This window comes from Bufo gargarizans, chromosome 3 (assembly GCF_014858855.1).
Source record: "Bufo gargarizans isolate SCDJY-AF-19 chromosome 3, ASM1485885v1, whole genome shotgun sequence".
NCBI lineage: Eukaryota > Metazoa > Chordata > Amphibia > Anura > Bufonidae > Bufo > Bufo gargarizans.
In genome coordinates, this window is record NC_058082.1 from 352,637,279 (window position 1) to 352,659,266 (window position 21,988).

General features: G+C 45.1%; 1 protein-coding gene across 1 annotated transcript in view; it reads left to right on the top strand.

The window, feature by feature from the left end:
• Positions 1-21,988, top strand: part of LOC122931583 (kinesin-like protein KIF21B) — a 735,311-nt gene that overhangs the window by 379,590 nt on the left and 333,733 nt on the right. The window contains exon 17 of the mRNA XM_044285657.1: positions 20,547-20,654. Within this exon, the coding sequence (XP_044141592.1) occupies positions 20,547-20,654 (108 nt within the window). The remainder of the gene's footprint in view (positions 1-20,546; positions 20,655-21,988) is intronic.

Consider the following 21,988-nt stretch of genomic DNA (forward strand, 5'->3'; position numbering starts at 1 on the left):
CATTTTCTTAAATTTCAAAAAAAAATACACCATTCGTTTGTGCTGGTTTGTACCGCAAAAATAAACGTTTCTGCCGGTTCAGTTCCTGAGATATTGCCCGCTTGATTTGCTGAAACCCCGCCCACTTTCCACCCCATTTTTTTAACCCTGACCCTAGACCCCCCAGGTGTGCTGCAGCTTGCCCCCCCACACAACTTTTTGGGGGGGGTGCAAGCATTTTTTATTTTATTTTTTCTGCGTATGCTGACTGTGGCCGGGGCTCTTAGCGTCTGGCCACTGTTAGCGCATCGCACACCCCACCGCTGATCAACTTCGGATGGCTGATCAGCGAGTTTGAATTTTTTTAAATAAATTTTTTGGTCTTTTCTTTTAGTTTTTTTATATATATATTTTTTGGGTCTGTTAGGTTTAGGTTAAGTTTGCGAACACCGTGTCCCCACACACACGCACACCAAATAAAGTTTATCACGCACACACACTCTCCCCTATGGCCCGCCGGATGTTCTCGGCTGAGGAGGCATATACCCAGCTTCAACTTTCCTTTTGTCATCCACGTCCTCTTCATCATTTAGCGATGATAATGAGCCCCCAAGGCGGCGGAGACACCTCCAGGCGGAGTAAGGGGACCACCATGCTAGGGACCCTATGGCCCACACTAGTATGAGCAGCTCTGGGGCTCGTACTTGTTTTCCGGCCCACCAGAGTCCCCTACCAGTGAACTTGTCTGGTATACCCCAGAGCGTTTTGAGCCAGTGATTCCTGATTTTGTAGGCCAACCAGGAACCCAGATTTCCACAGTGGGCTTCACTTAATACTACTACTTTAGTCTTTTTTTCAGTGACCACTTTGTGAACCTGATGGTGGAGCAAACTAACCCGTACGCCCAACAGTTTATTGCTCAACACCCGGGCTACTTTTTGGCTAGGGCGGTGTCTAGAATCTGGTCAGTGCAGCCGAGATGAGGACGTTTTGGGGCCTTGTGCTGCACATGGGCCTAGTCAAGAAACCTAGTGTCAGGCATTACTGGAGTGGGGACGTCCTCTACCAGACCCCACTCTACTGTATGTTCATGACACGCTCCCGGTTTCAGGCCATCCGGAAATGCCTGCATTATGCAGATAATGCAGCATGTCCCGTCCCCCCAGGTAATCCTGCCTATGACCGCCTGTACAAAATCAGGCCGGTCATCGATAACTTTGGGGCCAAATTTGTGCAGGCCTATGTACCCTGAAGAGAGGTCGCGGTTGATTAGTCTCTCATTGCTTTCTAGGGGAGACTCATTTTCCACCAGTATATTCCCTTTAAGCGGGGGAGGTATGGCGTGGAGCTGTACAAACTTTGTGAGAGTACTTCAGGGTACACTTACAAGTTTCGTGTGTACGATTCCTGTATTCAACCCCCAGAATGTTCCCCCACTCTGGGTGTTAGCGGGAAACTTGTGTGGGACGTTTTGCACCCACTGCTAGATAAGGGTTCTCACCTGTACGTGGATAACTTTTATACTAGTATCCACTTGTTCCAGTCCCTCACCGCCAGATCCACGTCTGCTTATGGTACCGTGCGGAAAAATCAACGCGGCCTTCCTACCCACCCCCTCCAGGTACCTATCCCCAGGGGTGCGACCCGTGCCCTTACCAGTGAAAACCTGTTGCTAGTCAGATATAAGGACAAGAGGGATGTCCTTGTACTGTCCACAATTCACGGTAACTGCATCACCCCTGTCCGAGGTACCGCGGCAACGGTCCTCAAGCCCGATTGCATCGTCGACTATGATCGGTATATGGGAGGAGTTGATCTCCCTGATCAAGTTCGCAAGCATACAATGCCATGCACAAAACCCAGGCATGGTACAAAAAGTTGCAGTCTGCTTGGTGCAGGTTGCCTTGTACAACTCTTTTGTGCTGTCCCAGAGGGCTGGCAACACTGGGTCAACCAAAAATTGGTTTATTCAGGACAACGCGTTTCGGGGTGCATGACCCCTTTATCAAGTCTGGTGGAACGCAGGGGAGCTGCTCGTATCCCAGCACGTGGGATGTCTGGAGTGGTTTGGTGAATCAACCACTCCAGACATCCCACGTGCTGGGATACGAGCAGCTCCCCTGCGATCCACCAGACTTGATAAAGTGGTCATGCACCCCGAAACACGTTGTCCTGAATAAACCATTGTTTTCTACCATTGGTTGTGGATTTGCGCCCTTTACTCTGTCCGTTTTCCTTGGACTTCCTTGGTCCACCAAACCTACAGTTCCTGTACTCACCCATTCGGCGGTTCGGCACCGACCGAAGGGAGTTTGGACAGAGCCGGCGGCACCAACCAATCCTCACGGGCACTCAGCTCTCATTGCAGTTGCACCCAATTGGTGCGACTCGAACAGGTGAACATATTACCTCTCGTCTGAAAAGGGAAATAATCCTCTACATATTCACCCTATGAGCGCCTTCTCTTTCTTTTTGTCTACAACCGCTTCAGTTCTATGAGGCAGTTTTCAAGGACCTGATCTTTTCTGACCGGGAAACAGCAGGCCGGAGTACCTCGGGAACTGGAGGCGTCCGGATCGTCCCTGGCCAATACTTTCCAGGTGTTGTCCCCCATACTGGAAAGAAGGGACGGACCCAAAAAAGGTGCAGAGTATGTCACAGGAGGAGGATAAGGAAGGACACCACTACTCAGTGTGACACATGCCCCGATAGCCTTTTTATTTGTCACCATGTCCCATTTGAAGCCCCCCTGATGCACCCCTAGAGTAGAAACTCCATAAAAGCGACCCCATCTAAGAAACTACACCCCTCAAGGTATTCAAAACTGATTTTACAAACGTTATTAACCCTTTAGGTGTTCCTTAACAGTTTATGGCAAATGGAGATTACATTTCAGAATTTCTATTTTTGGTAACCTTGCCTCACAAAAACGTAATATCAAACAACCAAAAAACATGTGTACCCTAAAAATAGTCCCAACAATACTGCCACCTTATCCCGTAGTTTCGAAAATGGGGTCACTGTTATGGAGTTTCTACTCTAGGGGTGCATCAGGGGGGCATCAAATGGGACATGGTGTAAAAAAAAAAAAAAACACCACTGTCCAACAAAATCTGCCTTCCATAAAAAACACGGTGCACCTTTCCCTCTACGCCCTACTGTGTGCTCATACAGTAGTTTACGGCTACACATGGGGTGTTTCTGAAAATTACAGAATTGGGGCAATAAATATAGCATTTTATTTGGCTGTGCTTTGTTACTAGAAAAATGGAAAATGTACCAAAAAATTGCTGTTTCGGCACAATTTTTATTTAAAAATTTTGACCGTGTTCATCTGAGGGGTTAGTTCATGGGGTATTTTTATAGAGCAGATTCTTACGGATGCGGCGATACCTAATATGTCTACTATTTATTTATGTTTTACACGATTTTATCTTTTTAGAAACAAAAAAAGGAATACATTTTTTTTTGGTATCTCTATAGTCTAAGAGTCATTTTTTTTGTTCTTAGCCGATTATCTTAGGTAGGGGCTAATTTTTTGAGAGATGAGAGGATGCTTTTATTGGCACTATTTTGGGGGGCATATAACATTTTGATCGCTTGCTATTACAATTTTTGTGATGTAAGGTGAAAAAAAATAATAATTTTGCATCGTTTTTATTTTATTTTTTGACAGTGTTCATCTGAGGGGTTAGGTCATGGGGTATTTTTATAGAGGAGATTCTTACAGACACGGTGATACCTAATGTCAACTTTGTTTATGTTAGTTTTACTAAATATTTTTGAATTTGTTTTTTATCCGATTGTCAGTGGATAAATTGGGGAAGGGGAACCATGGAAGTGTAGTGCTCCCTGAAGCAACCAATAATGCAGAGGCCCGGATTATCGGGGCACGTGTCATACTGAGTAGTGGTGTCCTTCCTTATCCCCCCCCGTGACACACTCTGCACCTTTTTGGGTGTCCGTCCCTTTTTTCCCAGTATGGGGGACCACACCTGGAAAGTGTTGGCCAGGGACGATCCGGGCGCCTCCAGTTCCCAAGGTACTCTGTCATGCTGTTTCCCGGTCAGAGAAGATCAGGTCTTTGACACCTGCCTCATACAACTGAAGGAATGTCCCTGTGTTGCCAGCGCTCCGGGACAGCACAAAAGAGTTGTACAAGGCAACTTTTTTGTACCATGCCCAGGTTTTTTGCATGGCATTGTATGGCTTGAGGACTTGATCAGGAAGATCAACTCCTCCCATATACCGATTGTAGTTGACGTTGCAATCGGGCTTGAGGACCGTTACAGGTACAGGGACAGGGGTGATGCCATTACCGTGAATTGTGGACAGTACAAGGACCTCCCTCTTGTCCTTATATCTGACCAGCAACAGGTTTCCACTGGTAAGGGCACGGGTCTCACCCGTGGGGATAGGTACCTAGAGGGGGTGGGTAGGGAGGCCACGTTGTTTTTTCCGCATGGTCGCACAAGCGGACGTGGATCTGGCAGCGAGGGACTGGAACAAGAGGATACTAGTATAATTTTTTTTATCCACGTACAGGTGGTAACCGTTACCTAGCAGTGGGTGCATCAGGGCCCACACAAGTTTCCTGCTAACACCCAGAGTGGGGGACATTCTGTCTGTAAAAACTTGTAAGTGTACCCTGAGGTACTCACAAAGTATGTACAGCTTCACGATATACCTCCACCGCTTAGAGGGAACATACTGGTGGAAAATGAGTCTCCCCCTTGAAAGCAATGAGAGACTCATCAACCGCGACCTCCCTTCCAGGTACATAGGTCTGCACAAATTTGGCCCCAAAGTGATCGATGACCGGCCTGATTTTGTTCAGGCGGTTATAGGCAGGATTACCTGGGGGGGGGGGGGGGGACATGCTGCATTATTTGCATAATGCAGGCATTTCCGGATGGCCTCAAACCGGGAGGGTGTCATGGCCATACTGTAAAGTGGTAGAGGATGTCCCCACTCCAGTAATGTCTGACACTAGGTTTCTTGACTAGGCCCATGTGCAGCACAAGGCCCCAAAACGTCCTCATCTCGGCTGCACTGACCGGAGTCCAGCCAGCGGGCCTAGCCAAATAGTAGCCCGGGTGTTGAGCAATGAACTGTTGGGCGTACAGGTTAGTTTGCTCCACCATCAGATTCACAAAGTGGTCACTGAAAAAAAGACTAAAGTCTATTCAGTGAATCCCACTGTGGAAATCTGGATTCCTGGTTGGCCTACAAAATCGGGAATCAAGGGCTCAAAACGCTCTGGGGTATACCAGACAAATTCACCGGTAGGGGGCTCCAGTGGACTTAACTGGTGGGCCGGAAAACTAGTATGAGCCCCAGAGCTGCTCGTTTTAGTGTGTGCCACAGGGTCTCTAGCATGGCGGTCCTCTTGCTCCGCTAGATGATGAGGACGCGGATAACAAAAGGAAAGTGGGGTCATCCTCGTCCTCACTGGGGCTCTCGGACTCGGAGGCAAGCTGGGCATATGCCTCCTCAGCCAAGAACATCCCACGGTGTGTGTGTGTGTGCACACGGGTGTTCTCGAACTTACCCTAAGGCCTCATGCACACGGCCGTGTTCCGTGGCCGAGAGCGGACCGTGGAAACCCGGCTGGGATTCCTCCTGACAGCATGAGCGCACGGCGTCATTGATTGCTATGACGCTGTGCGCTTTATGCAGCTGCTCCTGTACAGTAATACACTGTACAGGAGCGGCTGCATGAAGCACACGGCGTTATAGCAACCAATGACGCCGTGCGCTCATGCTGTCAGGAGGAATCCCGGCCGGGTTTCCACAGTCCGCTCTCGGCCGCGGAACACGGCCATGTGCATGAGGCCTAAACCTAACAGACAAAAAAATAATAATATAAAAAAATTCCTGAAGTTGATCAGCAGTGGGGTGTGCGATGCGCTAACAGTGGCCGGACGCTAAGAGTGCCGGCCACAGTCAACGTACGCAGAAAAAATAAATGAAATACTTTCACCAAAAAAAAGGTGGGGGGGGGGGGAGGAGGGGGATCAAGCTGCAGCACACCTGGGGGTGGGGGGGTCTAGGGTCATGGTTAAAAACATGGGGTGGAAAGTGGGCGGGGTTTCAGCAAATCAAGTGTGCAAAGTCTTGGAAACCAGTCAGCTAACATTTTATAACTGTTTTTGATTTTATAATTGCATTTGTCCTATATTGCTACGTGGCACATTTATGTCAATATATGATAGTGTATTATTGTATATATGATTAGTCAAATACCAGGCATGATTTTATAAGTTAGAAATAAATAAGTTTTAGTTGACATCTTGTGAGCTGGCCTTTCTTTGTATATGTAAGGACTTGTTTTATCTGCCTTAGTTATCGGCTTATTTTTCGGGCTTCTGTCACCCCACTAAACTCATTTTTTTTTTTTGTGTACTTATAATCCCTATCCTGCGATATTGCCATACATTATGTTATTAATAATTTTTGTTCAGTAGATTTAGCAAAAAACGTACTTTTAAGATATGCTAATTGCCTGTCTACCAGCAAGTAGGGTGTCTACTTGCTGGTAGCAGCTGCAGAAAACCGCTCCCTCCTTCTGTTGATTGACAGGGCCAGCCGCGATCTCCTCCTCCGGCCGGCCCTGTCAGCATTTCAAAAATCGGGCGCCTGTGTTGATTCGGCGCAGGCGCTCTGAGATAAGGAGGCACTCCCTCAGTGCGCCTGCGCCGATGACGTCACCGAAAGAGAAGACGTCATCGGCGCAGGTGCACTGAGGGAGTGCTGAGGAGGCGAGCCTCCTTATCTCAGAGCGCCTGCGCCGAATCAACACAGGTGCGCGATTTTTGAAATGCTGACAGGGCCGGCCGGAGGAGGAGATCGCGGCTGGCCCTGTCAATCAACAGAAGGAGGGGGTGGTTTTCTGGTACCCCTATCAAAGACATCCCTAAACTCATGTATTCTGATCTAGAGAGGAGATTCACATTATAATCACAATTTTCTGGTAGCTGTAGGGAAGTGTCTCTTGTGTGTCGTGTCTGCATTGCTGGGACTAGTGGTATCATTGTTAATGTCAACCTAGCTATTGTACAGGGTCCCTCTGTAATATTGGCTGGTATGTATGTGTAATAGAATTTCCACAGGCCAATACCCATCCTGTTGGTAGAGGTACATATTTGTCTAGGGATGGTACTGTTTTTGTAATATTACATTGCATTTTTTTTTTCCTGATACTATCTTTTTACAGTTACCTAGATCTCTATCACAAATATTTGGCTTACTCTTGTTCTGCATTTTTGCTTGTATGCAGGGAGGCAATAATGTCTCATCACAGGTGAAATTATAAAATATTTCTGCCGCTGTAACAAGACCTGTAGTTATTTCTATCATATTACTTTGCAGTGTCTCATATGTAGGACAGTTATAGCAAGCGTGATAAGGATTTACATATCCATATTTAGCATTGTGATCCTCCAAGTCTGTGTCGTTCCATTGGGAACGTAGGAGCCCCGTCCATACATCTACTGGGGTGGGGACTGCTACCAGACATGTCTCCAAAATGTTAGATGCAGATAAAGTGGTTCAGAGACAAAAATCTGTTAAGTTCAGATTTTTGGCCAGGTACAGCCATAAGTTCTCCTTTGTCTTCCACAGATTGTCTTCCCCTCTGCATTCCGTTTTCAAGTATGTCTGTCTGTTCCACAGCCGTGGGACAGTAAGTAGGAGACACAAAATTGCAATTATTAGCGCACTGCATCTCAGCCATCTTGAGGAATTTCCCGACTGCGTCATCTCATTGGGGGTCAAGGCTGTCTGCCTCCGTTAGTACCCCTTCTGTGCCTTATTCGAGGTCAAGGCTGTCTGCCTCCGTTAGTACCTCTCGTCCTTCTTCAAGGCCAAGGCTGTCTGCCTCCGTTCCTGCCTCCTCTCTTTCTCTCACAAGCTTCACTCGGATGGCGTGGATCCAAATGGGAGATTGTTCAGTGAGCACAGCTGTTCTGGTTACTGCAACCACGGTGGGCCATATACGAAATCACCTTGAACTCTTCCTTTCTTCAGTCTTTCGACAACTACCTCATCCCCCACCCTGTATGGGTGGGTGGGTTCCTGTGGAAAAGAGGGAGACTTAAAGGGAACCTGTCACCGGGATTTTGTGTATAGAGTTGAGGACATGGGTTGCTAGAAGGCCGCTAGCACATCCGCAATACCCAGTCCCCATAGCTCTGTGTGCTTTTATTGTGTATAAAAACCGATTTGATACATATGCAAATTAACCTGAGATGAGTCCTGCCCCTGACTCATCTCACGTACAGGACTCATCTCAGGTTAATTTGCATATGTATCAAATCGTTTTTTTTACCCAATAAAAGCACACAGAGCTATGGGAACTGGGTATTGCGGATGTGCTAGCGGCCATCTAGCAACCCATGTCCTCAGCTCTATACCCAAAATCCCGGTGACAGGTTCCCTTTAAAAGCAACTTTGTCCTCAGTTTTGTTAAGTACCTGCATCAATTTGGTGACATAGTCTTCCCTTATTAAATCAAAGTCTCCTTCCTGCATTATCATTGGGCCCAGGGGGTGGGTAAAAGGCCTCCCCATGGGTATCTCAATGCTGTTTATGTCCTACTCCGTGGAAATGTGCTATTAAGATGGAAGCACTGTGTTGGGGGAATGCTTAACTTCCCCTCTTCGCAGACTAATCCTATCTTAGGATAACACCAGTCTTACTGTTCATGTTCAGTGGCATACCACTAAAGATCAGTAAGTATTTGCAAAATCTCAGGGGTTGGAGGTGCCAGACATGGCATCTCCCAATGGTTACACAAACATCTGGGGTTGCATTTGGCCACTCATTTCGCCACCTTATCTACCAGAACATTGTCCTGTGAGACATGATCCTTACCATCTGCTGCCGTGAATCCTCTCCGCTGTCTAATCATACCATGGTCCCACATTACCCCATGTGTGTACCTACTCTCAGTATAGATGGTGACAGGTCTATCAGTATGTAGAATACATGCCCTAGTGAGTGCAATGAGTTCAGCTTCCTGCTGTGTTGAGTGTGGATGTCCTTGAGTAGGCCTACAACATCATGAGTGGTATGCAAAATGGTGTAATGTCACATTGTGAAAGGAGATGCCAATTCTACCATCATAGCAGAGGCTGCAAGAGAACACAGACATGCTGGCATCCCTTGAACAGGGGTTGGCATTACCTTTGAGAAAAATAAACAAAAACGCAACTTGCCTCCGTTTTCTTGTGTCAGTACACCCGCCATGGTTTTACAATTTTGACGTGCAAACCTGTGGAAGGGCATATTATGGTCAGGGAGGTCCAGCCCTGGACTCGACATGAATAAACATTTCAGATAATCAAATGCATTGTACATTTCAGAAGACCATTTAATCAAATCTGGATTTTCGTCCATGAGCGGCTTGCCTCAAAACATTGTCATACTTGCGGGATAACAGGCCGAACTGGATGGACAAATGTCTTTTTTCGGCCTTATGTACTATGTTACTATGTTACTAGTAGGAGCAATCAGGAATCCATTGTCTACAGTAGTTTATCATCCCAAGGAAATATAACATTTTTTTCTTGGTGTGCGGGGTGACCAGACACGCAATAGACTGGACCCTTTCTGCGCTGATCCTCCTTTCACCTTTTGTGAGGACAAAGCCCAAGTATTCAACCTGCATTTTATACCATTGCATTTTCCTAAGTGCCACTTTGTGACCACAGCCTGACAACCATTATAACAGTGATAAACCATCCTGAAAGGCCTCCGCTGACATGCTACACAGTAACAAATCATCGACATATTTCAGCAGCACAGAAGCTTGGGGGGGGGGGGGGGTACCACGGTTTTAATGTGGCTTGGAGGACTATGCTGTACACTACAGGTGAATCAGCATATTCCTGGGGCATTCTGCACCAGGTCAGTTGACGTCTGTCAAAGGAAAAAACTATCACACTGAACCAAACAGCGTCTGCTGGGATGGCAGATAATAATTGAGTGACATCAGGTACAACAGGGGCTATTAGGCACAATGATGTTGTTGATGGCCCTTAAATCCTGTACAAAGAGGGTAGTACCATCTGCCTTTGTCACTGGATTCACGGGCGTGCTATAGGGTGAAATCGCCTATTCCAGGATTCCCTTTTGTAGGAATTCTTCTATCATTGGCCTAAGTCCATCAAGTTTCTCTTTTGACAGCGGGTATTGTTTCTGATATACTGAGATGACACCTGGTTTCAGAGTAGCTGTGTAAAGTGTGTAATCTATGAATCCTGTGTCATATTCATTTGAAGACCATAAGGCAGGGTTAATGTTATTCAATTCTGGGTGGTCCTGTATGTTTTCAAGAGTCAGTGGCCCCGCCGGTGTAGAGATTGGAATGAGACCTGAGTGTACTCTTATGCCCTGATTCTTTGCTGATACCTGCAAGTCAAGCTTAATGAACAAATCACTCCCTAACAGGCTGAATGGGAAATCTAGTATAATGCTAAATACATGATCTGTGATGTATTCCCTGTCCATGGTCTTGAGTGGTAGTGAGTCAGTTTTGAAAGGTTTTTTCAAAACCCCATTAATTCACATAGAAGGCTCAGATTTTCCTTCCTCCCACTCTTAGGCATCTTAAGTCCACCCCTTTTTAGTCAGACGCTGTGGTCCTCCTTCTGTCTGTCTTTAGTGTCCCAGCTGCCCATGAGAACAGAGCTCTGATGTTAAGCACAACACTTAACATATAAAACACATAACTCCAAACATTGAAACAAACAGATCGGACAATACAGACATGAACACACAAAGGGCCCATAAAAACTTTTCATTGACATCAATAAATAAAAATGTACAGCTTGATCAATGATGTTGGCGCCAATAAAAACCATAAACTTCCAAGAAAAATAAAATTAAATTCTCAAAGCACATATTATATGAGAACAAATACTGTACTATAATCGCATTCACATTTTCATGTACTCATTTTTACAAACAGCTCATAACCTTGCCCTCATACATAAAAACTGAATTGCACACACAGCTCTGCTAAAACTCTCAGTCTTCATACATTTTTCAACTCCACTACAACTCAGAGCCACACCCATTCACATTCCACTGAATCATGTATTCCAAACTAGTCACACAATTCCTTTGTTTCATTTCAAAACTTTCAGTACAGACAAACACAGCTTTCCTGGAAACAGATAGCCACACCACACCCAGAATTATTAATGTTAACTTCCAATTGGCATCATAGCACAATCACTGTGGGCACTTTCTTAACTAGTGGATTTGAAAACATCATTGGATCTAATCCAATGCTGGAGCCCTGTCTGTAAGATCTATAGATAACATACATTAATATCTTCACAGTCTGCAGATGCATTACCAATTACCAACTTCTCTTTTCCTTCAATACACTTATCCATTAACTGACCATCTTTTACTGCTGTAATCTCTAATTCTAGGGCTATGGATCGTCCCTATTTAAAAACACACACATATCATTAGGGCAACAAAACTTAATTGGTTCATTTCTGAACATTTTAACACAAGCCCTTTCTGATTGCAGACACTGGGGCACTTTTTTCCCTTCTAGTGCCATTAACCACTTCAGCCCCGCTAGGTGAAACCCCCTTCATGACCAGGCCACTTTTTACACTTCGGCACTACACTCCTTTCACCGTTTATCGCTCGGTCATGCAACTTACCACCCAAATGAATTTTACCTCCTTTTCTTCTCACTAATGGAGCTTTCATTTGGTAATATTTTATTGCTGCTGACATTTTTACTTTTTTTGTTATTAATCAAAATGTAACGATTTTTTTGCAAAAAAATGACATTTTTCACTTTCAGCTGTGAAATTTTGCAAAAAAAAACGACATCCATATATAAATTTTTCGCTAAATTTATAGTTCTACGTGTCTTTGATAAAAAAAAAAAATGTTTGGGCAAAAAAAAATGGTTTGGGTAAAAGTTATAGCATTTACAAACTGTGGTACAAAAATGTGAATTTCCGCTTTTTGAAACGGCTCTGATTTTCTGAGCACCTGTCATGTTTCCTGAGGTTCTACAATGCCCAAACAGTAGAAAAACCCCACAAATGACCCCATTTCGGAAAGTAGACACCCTAAGGTATTCGCTGATGGGCATAGTGAGTTCATAGAACTTTTTATTTTTTGTCACAAGTTAGCGGAAAATGATGATGATTATTTTTATTTTTTTTCTTACAAAGTCTCATATTCCACTAACTTGCGACAAAAAATAAAAAATTCTAGGAACTCACCATGCCCCTCACAGAATACCTTGGGGTGTCTTCTTTCCAAAATGGGGTCACTTGTGGGGTAGTTATACTGCCCTGGCAATTTAGGGGCCCAAATGTGTGAGAAGAACTTTGCAATCAAAATGTGTAAGAAATGACCGGTGAAATCCGAAAGGTGCACTTTGGAATATGCGCCCCTTTGCCCACCTTGGCAGCAAAAAAGTGTCACACATGTGGTATCGCCGTACTCAGGAGAAGTTGGGGAATGTGTTTTGGGGTGTCATTTTACATATACCCATGCTGGGTGAGAGAAATATCTTGGCAAACGACAACTTTTCCCATTTTTTTATACAAAGTTGGCATTTGACCAAGATATTTTTCTCACCCAGCATGGGTATATGTAAAATGACACCCCAAAACACATTCCCCAACTTCTCCTGAGTACGACGATACCAGATGTGTGACACTTTTTTGCTGCCAAGGTGGGCAAAGGGGCACATATTCCAAAGTGCACCTTTCGGATTTTGCAGGGCATTTTTTACACATTTTGATTGCAAGGTACTTCTCACACATTTGGGCCCCTAAATTGCCAGGGCAGTATAACTACCCCACAAGTGACCCCATTTTGGAAAGAAGACACCCTAAGGTATTCCGTGAGGGGCACTGCGAGTTTCTAGAATTTTTTATTTTTTGTCACAAGTTAGCAGAAAATGATGATTTTTTTTTTCTCTTTTTTCCTTACAAAGTCTCATATTCCACTAACTTGCGACAAAAAATAAAAAATTCTAGGAACTCGCCATGCCCCTCACGGAATACCTTGGGGTGTCTTCTTTCCAAAATGGGGTCACTTGTGGCGTAGTTATACTGCCCTGGCAATTTAGGGGCCCATATGCGTGAGAAGTACTTTGCAATCAAAATCTGTAAAAAATGACCGGTGAAATCCGAAAGGTGCACTTTGGCATATGCGCCCCTTTGCCCACCTTGGCATCAAAAAAGTGTCACACATCTGGTATCGCCGTACTCAGGAGAAGTTGGGGAATGTGTTTTGGGGTGTCATTTTACATATACCCATGCTGGGTGAGAAAAATATCTTGGTCAAATGCCAACTTTGTATAAAAAAATTGGAAAAGTTGTCGTTTGCCAAGATATTTATCTCACCCAGCATGGGTATATGTAAAATGACACCCCAAAACACATTCCCCAACTTCTCCTGAGTACGGAGATACCAGATGTGTCCCACTTTTTTGCTGCCAAGGTGGGCAAAGGGGCCCAAATTCCTTTTAGGAGGGCATTTTTAGACATTTGGATCCCAGACTTCTTCTCACGCTTTAGGGCCCCTAAAAAGCCAGGGCAGTATAAATACCCCACATGTGACCCCACTTTGGAAAGAAGACACCCCAAGGTATCCAATGAGGGGCCTGGCAAGTTCAAATAATTTTTTTTTTCCGCATAAGTTAGCGGAAATTGATTTTTTTTTGTTTTTTTCTCACAAAGTCTCACTTTCCGCTAACTTAGGACAAAAATTTCAATCTTTCATGGACTCAATATGCCCCTCAGCAAATACCTTGGGGTGTCTTCTTTCCAAAATGGGGTCAGTTGTGGGGTGTTTGTACTGCCCTGGCATTTGAGGGTCTCCGCAATCATTACATGTATGGCCAGCATTAGGAGTTTCTGCTATTCTCCTTATATTGAGCATACAGGTAATGAGATTTTTTTTTCCGTTCAGCCTCTGGGCTGAAAGAAAAAAATGAACGGCACAGATTTCTTCATTCACATCGATCAATGTGGATGAAAAAATCTCTGCCAAAAAAAAAAAATGGAGGGGAAAGGCGTCTGCCAGGACATAGGAGCTCCGCCCTACATCCATACCCACTTAGCTCGTATGCCCTGGCAAACCAGATTTCTCCATTCGCATCAATCGATGTGGATGAATAAATCATTGCCGGGATTTTTTTTTTATATATATATATATATATATATATATACAAAGTGCTTGCCAAACATAGGAACGCCGCCTCCTCCTCAGCTCGTATGCCTTGGCAAACGTATCTGTCACTGCAGAGGAGAAAATCCTGTCTTGCAGCGCCGCATACACCGACTTGCGTGTAATCTGACAGCAGCGCAATGCTTCTGTCAGAATGCACATCGGTGCTGCAGCTAGTAGATCGGTTGGTCCACCTGGAAGATAAAAAGACAAAAAAAAAAAAAAAGAAAAAAACAGGCCACAACGCAATAATTTTATTAACTTTGGAACAGAACATGTAACTTTAACTTTTGGAACTAAACATTAACCTGTTTGCTTACCTGTTTTTTTTTTTGTTTTTTTACCTTTATAGAACAAACCTCTCCTTCCCCATGGGTCAATGTGCAAAGCGCAAATCGCCCAAAGATGTGGCGAAGTGCGTTATGCACTTTGTCCCATGTGAAAGGAGACGTTTGCAGCAGCAGTGAGTGAATGGGCCCTAATAGCCCTGTGTGCCTGTCCTGGTGAGTTGATCCCTATGCTAATAGTGTACCTGTGAGTGGTACTTCCGGAAACACTCTCCAAAGCATAGGGCAGGGTGGTCCGGACAGTCAGGACAGAAATAGCGGGTGTCACGCCTTATTCCACTCCTGCTACAGACACGACATCTTTTTCGGGGTGACGGTTGGGTTGAGGTACCAGGAACGACATTGGGGAAATGTCGCTCGTGTAGACGGCTAACTACACTGGTGGTTGGGGCAACGGAACCTCTTCCTGAAATTTGAGGAAGGATCCAGTTCTCCCAGCCTTACTGTAGAGAACAAAACTATTGTACAGAGCCAATTGAATTAAATATACAGACACCTTCTTATACCAGCGTCTGGTGCGTCGGGAAACTAAATACGGAGACAACATCTGGTCATTGAAGTCGACCCCTCCCATGTGGAGGTTATAGTCGTGGACTGAGAGGGGCTTTTCAATGACACGGGTTGCTCGCTCAATTTGTATTGTCGTGTCTGCGTGAATGGAGGAGAGCATGTAAACGTCACGCTTGTCTCTCCATTTCACCGCGAGCAGTTCTTCGTTACACAGTGCGGCCCTCTGCCCCCTTGCAAGACGGGTGGTAACGAGCCGTTGGGGGAAGCCCGCGCGACTAGTTCGCGCGGTACCACAGGCGCCAATCCGTTCTAGAAACAAATGCCTAAAGAGGGCCACACTTGTGTAAAAATTGTCCACATAAAGATGGTACCCCTTGCCGAATAAGGGTGACACCAAGTCCCAAACTGTCTTCCCACTGCTCCCCAGGTAGTCAGGGCAACCGACCGGCTCCAGGGTCAGATTTTTTCCCTCATAGACCCTGAAATTTGTGGGTATAGCCTGTGGCCCTTTCACAGAGCTTATACAATTTGACCCCATACCGGGCGCGCTTGCTTGGGATGTATTGTTTGAAGCCAAGGCGCCCGGTAAAATGTATCAGGGACTCGTCTATGCAGATGTTTTGCTCTGGCGTATAAATATCTGCAAATTTCTGGTTGAAATGGTCTATGAGGGGCCGAATTTTGTGGAGCCGGTCAAAAGCAGGGTGGCCCCTGGGACGGGAGGCGGTGTTGTCACTAAAGTGCAGGAACCGCAGGATGGCCTCAAAACGTGCCCTGGACATGGCAGCAGAGAACATGGGCATGTGATGAATCGGGTTCGTGGACCAATATTACCTCAATTCATGCTTTTTTGTCAGGCCCATGTTGAGGAGGAGGCCCAGAAAAGTTTTAAGTTCGGAAACTTGGACTGGTTTCCACCGGAAAGGCTGGGCATAAAAGCTTCCCGGGTTAGCGGTGATAAATTGTGTGGCATACCTGTTTGTTTCGGCCACAACTATGTCTAAAAGCTCCGCAGTCAAGAACAGCTCAAAAAATCCCAGGGCCGAACCGATCTGAGCCGTCTCAACCCGAACTCCAGACTGGGCAGTGAAAGGGAAAACTACAGGTGCGGCTGAAGTTGGGGACTGCCAATCAGGGTTTGCCAGCACCTCTGGGATTCTAGGGGCTCTACGGGCACGTCTTTGCGGTGGCTGCGACGGGGTCACTACTGCACGTGCCACCGTACCAGCTTCAACTGCCCTTCTGGTGCTCGCTACTTCACCAGGTTGTACGGCAGTGCTGGTACTAGGTCCAGGGAGGGCTGGGCTGCTGGTGTATGCCTCACCACGTAATCCGACAGCACCAGCCCCACTCTGCTGCTCTTGAAGCGGATCCTGCGCAACCTGCGGTCTAGCGACACGGGGCCGGGTACGCCTGCTGCTATCAGGGACCTCAGCCTCCTCGTCCGAACTTTGGGTCAGAGAGCCACTGCTTTCTACAGGTTCGTATTCTGACCCGCTGGATTCATCAGATGAGGGTTCCCACTCCTCATCCGACTGGGTCAGAAGCCTGTAGGCCTCTTCAGAGGAATACCCCCTGTTTGACATGTGGGCAACTAAATTTAGGGGTATTCCCTGAGACTACCCAAGAAAAAAAAAGCAAGCCTGTCTTACAAAGGGGAGGCTAGCGAAGTACCGGAGGCCGCTGCGGTTGATAAAAAATATCAAAACTGATTTTTTTATCGCCGCAGTGCGTGTAAAGTGAATGTGCAGTGATCAAAAAAAAATTTTTTTTTTGTCACTGCGGTGGGGCGGGTGTGGGCGAACGCACGTGTGGGCGACCGATCAGGCCTGATCGGGCAAACACTGCGTTTTGGGTGGAGGGCGAACTAAAGTGACACTAGTACTATTATAGATCTGACCGTGATCAGTTTTGATCACTTCCAGATACTATAAAAGTACAAATGCTGATTAGCGATACGCTAATCAGCGAATAATGGACTGCGGTGCGGTGGGCTGGGCGCTAACTGATCGCTAACTACCTAACCAAGGGACCTAAACTATACCTAAAACCTAACGGTCAATAACAGTGAAAAAAAAAGTGACAGTTTGCACTGATCACTTTTTTCTTTTCACTTGTGATTGACAGGGGTGATCAAAGAGGTGATCAAAGGGTTAATAGGGGTTCAGGGGGGTGATCAGGGGCTATAGTGTAGTGTTTGGTGTACTCACTGTGAAGCCTGCTCCTCTGCTGGATCCAACCGACGAAAAGAACCAGCAGAGGAGCAGGCAGCCATATAACAGATCATATTTACAAATATGATCTGCTATCTGGCACTTTGATTGGATTTTTAAAAAATCAGCAACCTGCCAGCCACGATCATTGGCTGTCAGGTTGCTGACGAAATACCTCTCGATGAAATGCTGGCGCGAACTGCGCACGCGCGGGCGCATACTCGCGTCATCTCGCGTCTCGCGAGATGACGCGTATATGCGTGACTGTGCGCCAGCCTGCCACCTCCGGAACGCACATGTGCGTTAGGCGGTCCGGAGGTGGTTAATTAACTACCTGACACTGCTCTATTTTCTCACTCACCAGAGGCCCCCCCCCCTTTACCATCACAGGAGTTCTGATGTACACAGTCTGTAAGCTCTAACTTCACAGTTTCTTACAGATTTTCATCCCTGTTGCCAGCCGGGCATAACATTCTGTTTCACATTTTAACTGTCAATTCTCCATCACATCCTGCCAAATTGTCTACCCATGGGTTAACTAGGAAGTAATTTGTGGGACTAGACCGTGCAACATAAAGTTTACATGTTGGCAGTGATGGAAACAGAATGATTTCACAGTGGGATGTGACCGTACACTTACCACCCGGTCAACATCTCACACAGACAGATAATCTTATCACTTCTAAAATGCTTATACTATATATACATAAGAGCTAATCCAAGCTTGTAATCTTCTGTTCCCTGAACAGTATTTCTTTATAGTGCACTTATTTATCTCTAATGATATGGACTCCCTGAGCCTCTTATAATCAACTTAGCTCCCTGAGCTATTGCCTGTGTTCCTTGACACAGCAACCTACCGAAATCAACAAATAGATGGTTCAACTTACTTGGGTCGAGATTCTGGTCAGTGCCCCCAGGTCCGGGGAGGACAAGAATTGATGTCTTTCACAGCAGATCCGAGGATGACCCTCTCGATCCCGGACCACGAGCCCCCAAAGCTGTAAGGCAATATGGACTCTTGCCTATTGTGTCCCTGACACAAGACTTTCGGTGGTAAGCTTGAATTAAGTCTTTTTCTGGTACCAGGAGAATGAATAAGAGTCAACACTAAACACGTGTCTTGTTCCAATCCATTCTGGTTTATTCATTGCTTGCAAATAATTAATATAGGGGAAGATTGATCTCTCATTACATCCAATCATATCTTAGCATTTGTCTTAACCTATGGCATGAATACACATAAGCTCTGCATTTACAGAATAGTAACAATAGTTAATCATTCAGGTATAAACACATGGGCTAGTATGCTTTGGGTGAGAAAAACCTTGTAAGTAAGTTTAAACAAAGGCCTCTTCTAGTCTCAAAATATCACAGAGGGGGGAAGGGGAAAGGGAGATCTTAGGTCAGATGTAATCGTAAAACACGTTGCTGAAACATACAAAATGGAGTTACTTATACCCCATCAGCATCGAAAATAGCCGAGCGCTGGATTGGCTATTTCCATCGGCCCCATAGAAATTAATGGGAGCGGGGGCCGCGCATGAACGGTACGCTTCGATTCACCTCTATGGGGATCTAGCTTGGTGGTTGCCGGACCAGAGTCCTCCAGCCACCACCTTGCGGGGCTCTGTTGTCGATATATCCGCATTGCCCCCATTGTCCATGATGAGACAACCCCTTTAACTTCAACTGTCATATTGATATATGGTGCATCAGCGCTGCTGCAAAGTGGACAAAGATAGGCAGGGACCATCAGAGCATTGGCGCTGGAGCAGTGGTGTACTTACCAGGTGAGTAATGGTTAATTTTTATCTTATGACATTCCTTACAGTTTAACTCATTTAACAGATTTAGATCTTTTACACACAGTGTGCAATTTGACTTGTCATTTTCCAGCTCAAGGGACTGGGGTCCATTCAAAACTTATCTATTGGGCACAGCCTATCCTACATTACATGGATAGGTATTCATTTAAATGTCTGCTATGTAATTCTGCAGCAGCTACACGCCACCCCTCAGTGACAGGAGCTCACCACCAATTCAGCTTCTATTTTTTAAAAACTCAATCTCGTGAAATATCATGTGGATCAAAACTTCACTAAGATACATATAGCAACCATAGATAAAGTCAGTATATTATAGATGTTCATTTTGTCCCCTGGTTGTTTCAAATTTGGCCTCTGTACAACCACAGATGTCTCCGGAACGGTGTCTTTAAGTATCAATGGTATTAAATCCAGCCGAGTTTGAAAAATCTCCAGGACAAGACTCGCTTTTGCACAAATGGAAATATGCTGATATTTTTTGTTTGTTATGACTATTTATAGAATTGAGCCTCCTCTGCAGCTTCCAACAACAACCAAATGTGCAGTGCCCAGCCATTTAAAAATGGTTTGTCTGGATGGTTCAGTCTGCATCAGTTGACCCCATACAGCAGAACTAGGCACTATATAGTAGTGAATTTCCTGCATTGTCCATAAAAATAGTTTTTTTTTTCTAGTGTCTGTGAAAAAACTAGATGTCTGGGGTGATTAAGCAGGTCACTGTGATTGCATCATCATTTTGCAGCTCACAGTTAATAATGGTATTGACGTCTTATAAGTATTTTGAGCTTTATCATTCATTATGAATTTATGATTTTCCGATTAGTTCATGAAAATGTTGGCTATCTGTGATTTTTGAAACATTTGTCCAGAGAAAGGTAAAAATCAGGTCAGCAACACTGGTAACAGCCAATTTATTAATGCAACAAACATAACAAAACACTAGGAAAATATAAAATATAAGCTGAAGGCATACTTAGCAGCCAGCCTCCCAAAACTGTACTGTATGTTCATTACTAATTAGCTGCATTGTCCATTTGATCTGTTTTGGTTTTTATTGATTGATTCTTCTACAGTATTTACTAGCAGCAAATGTGCTCAGCAACTATGCTCTAGACACCTTTGTGGTGGGTCTGGCATGGGTGACCACTGTTGGTTATATATTATTAACAGGGGAAGTCATTCTGACCGGACATTTCCAGTGCAGGAGAAATGTAGTATTACATGTCAAATGTCCACATGAATGGCCACCGACGTATTGATTGTCCGTGCATTGCTTTCAGGATAAGATTATATATCTTATACCACTTGATATACAATATCCTTTTATTATCTCTCATTTCTCTCCACATCATGTCTTTATTACCAGATTATAATTTATGAGCTGCTAATGTAACCGCTTGTTTTTACAAGTATATATCCTAAATTTTAATCATCTTAATTTCTAGGCTGTACTAGTGAAACAGATGCATGAAGAACAACAGCGAAGAAAACTTGTGGAGTCCAAAAGAAATAGAGAGATTACCCAACTGAAGAAGGAACAGCGCCGGCAAGAGGTGAAATGTTCAGATGGCTAAATTGAACAACCTATTTTGGGAGATTAGTTTTCAGAGTGGTAGGCACAATGGGCTCAGAACAGTTAGAAACAGAAAAGAAACCACCTTTAAACGGGTAATGGTTACAAGTTATCCCCTATCTACAAACAGCGGTCTCAGCTGAGGAAAGTGATTGGCTACAGCAGTGTGGTGCTGCCTTCTGTCACATTACTGTCATCGACTGCTGTGGCGTGTACAGCGTGGTGTGTGCAGTCAAGTGCCTAGCTTAGACTGATGAAGACAGTGATCGGCTGCAGTGGCTTATCCAGTCACTAACACTGCTCCTGTTTGAAAACCAACAGCAATGGGAGTACTGAGAACAGAGAACGGCGCTGTAGTAAGGGGTGAGTATATGTGTTTTTTTTTGTTTTTTTTTACACATTGTAAGGGTGTAGTCAAAGGTTTAGAGACACAATACTGATATAAAATTGTGTGGATTGGTACCTTATAGAGAAGCGATGTATGCGTAGAAGATCCTCCTTGTTATTGCAGGGAAGATGGCGTTCGTATGGCTTCTGATTCAACCTTCTAGCGTGAGTGATGCTCCGGCCGGCAGCAAATCACTCGTGCGAGGGAACCACCAGTTTGAAGTCCTAGATTTTTGGCGTGTGACGTCACCGCACTCTGTATGGATGCCTTCAGGGGACCAAAAACTACTCCGACGCGTTTCTGAGCCAGTCGTGCTCCTTCGTCAGGGATCCCTGATGAAAGAGCCCGACTTCGGATAGTTTTCTGTCCCCTGAAGGCATCCATACAGAGTGCGGTGACGTCACACGCCAAAATTCTAGGACTTCAAACTGGTGGTTCCCTCGCACGAGTGATTTGCTGCCAGCCGGAGCATCACTCATGCTAGAAGGTTGAACCAGAAGCAATCTGGACACCATCTTCCCTGCAATAACAAGGAGGATATTCTACTCATACATTGCTTCTCTATAAGGTACCAATCCATACAATTTTATATCAGTATTGTGTCTCTAAACCCTTGACTACACCGTAATCAGCGCAGGCTCCCACTCTGGTTGTTTCAAAAACCACACTTCTTTTATATACCTGTGTTAATATGGTACCAGTCCAAGCAGCAGACTGTGTTTGGGGACCTAGCAGCGATTCCCTTACGGGTGAGGAGTGTCAAGTGGTCACGGTAGCGTGGGTGAGCAGATACATTTCATACACATTTGTACATTTTAGTTTTTTTTTGTTTGTGGGTTGTCTGGTATGTGCGTCTGATCCAGTCCAGTTTTTACTAGGGTTTTGATTGCATGTCCGGCCTAGATTTTGATCAGAAGCTTTGACTT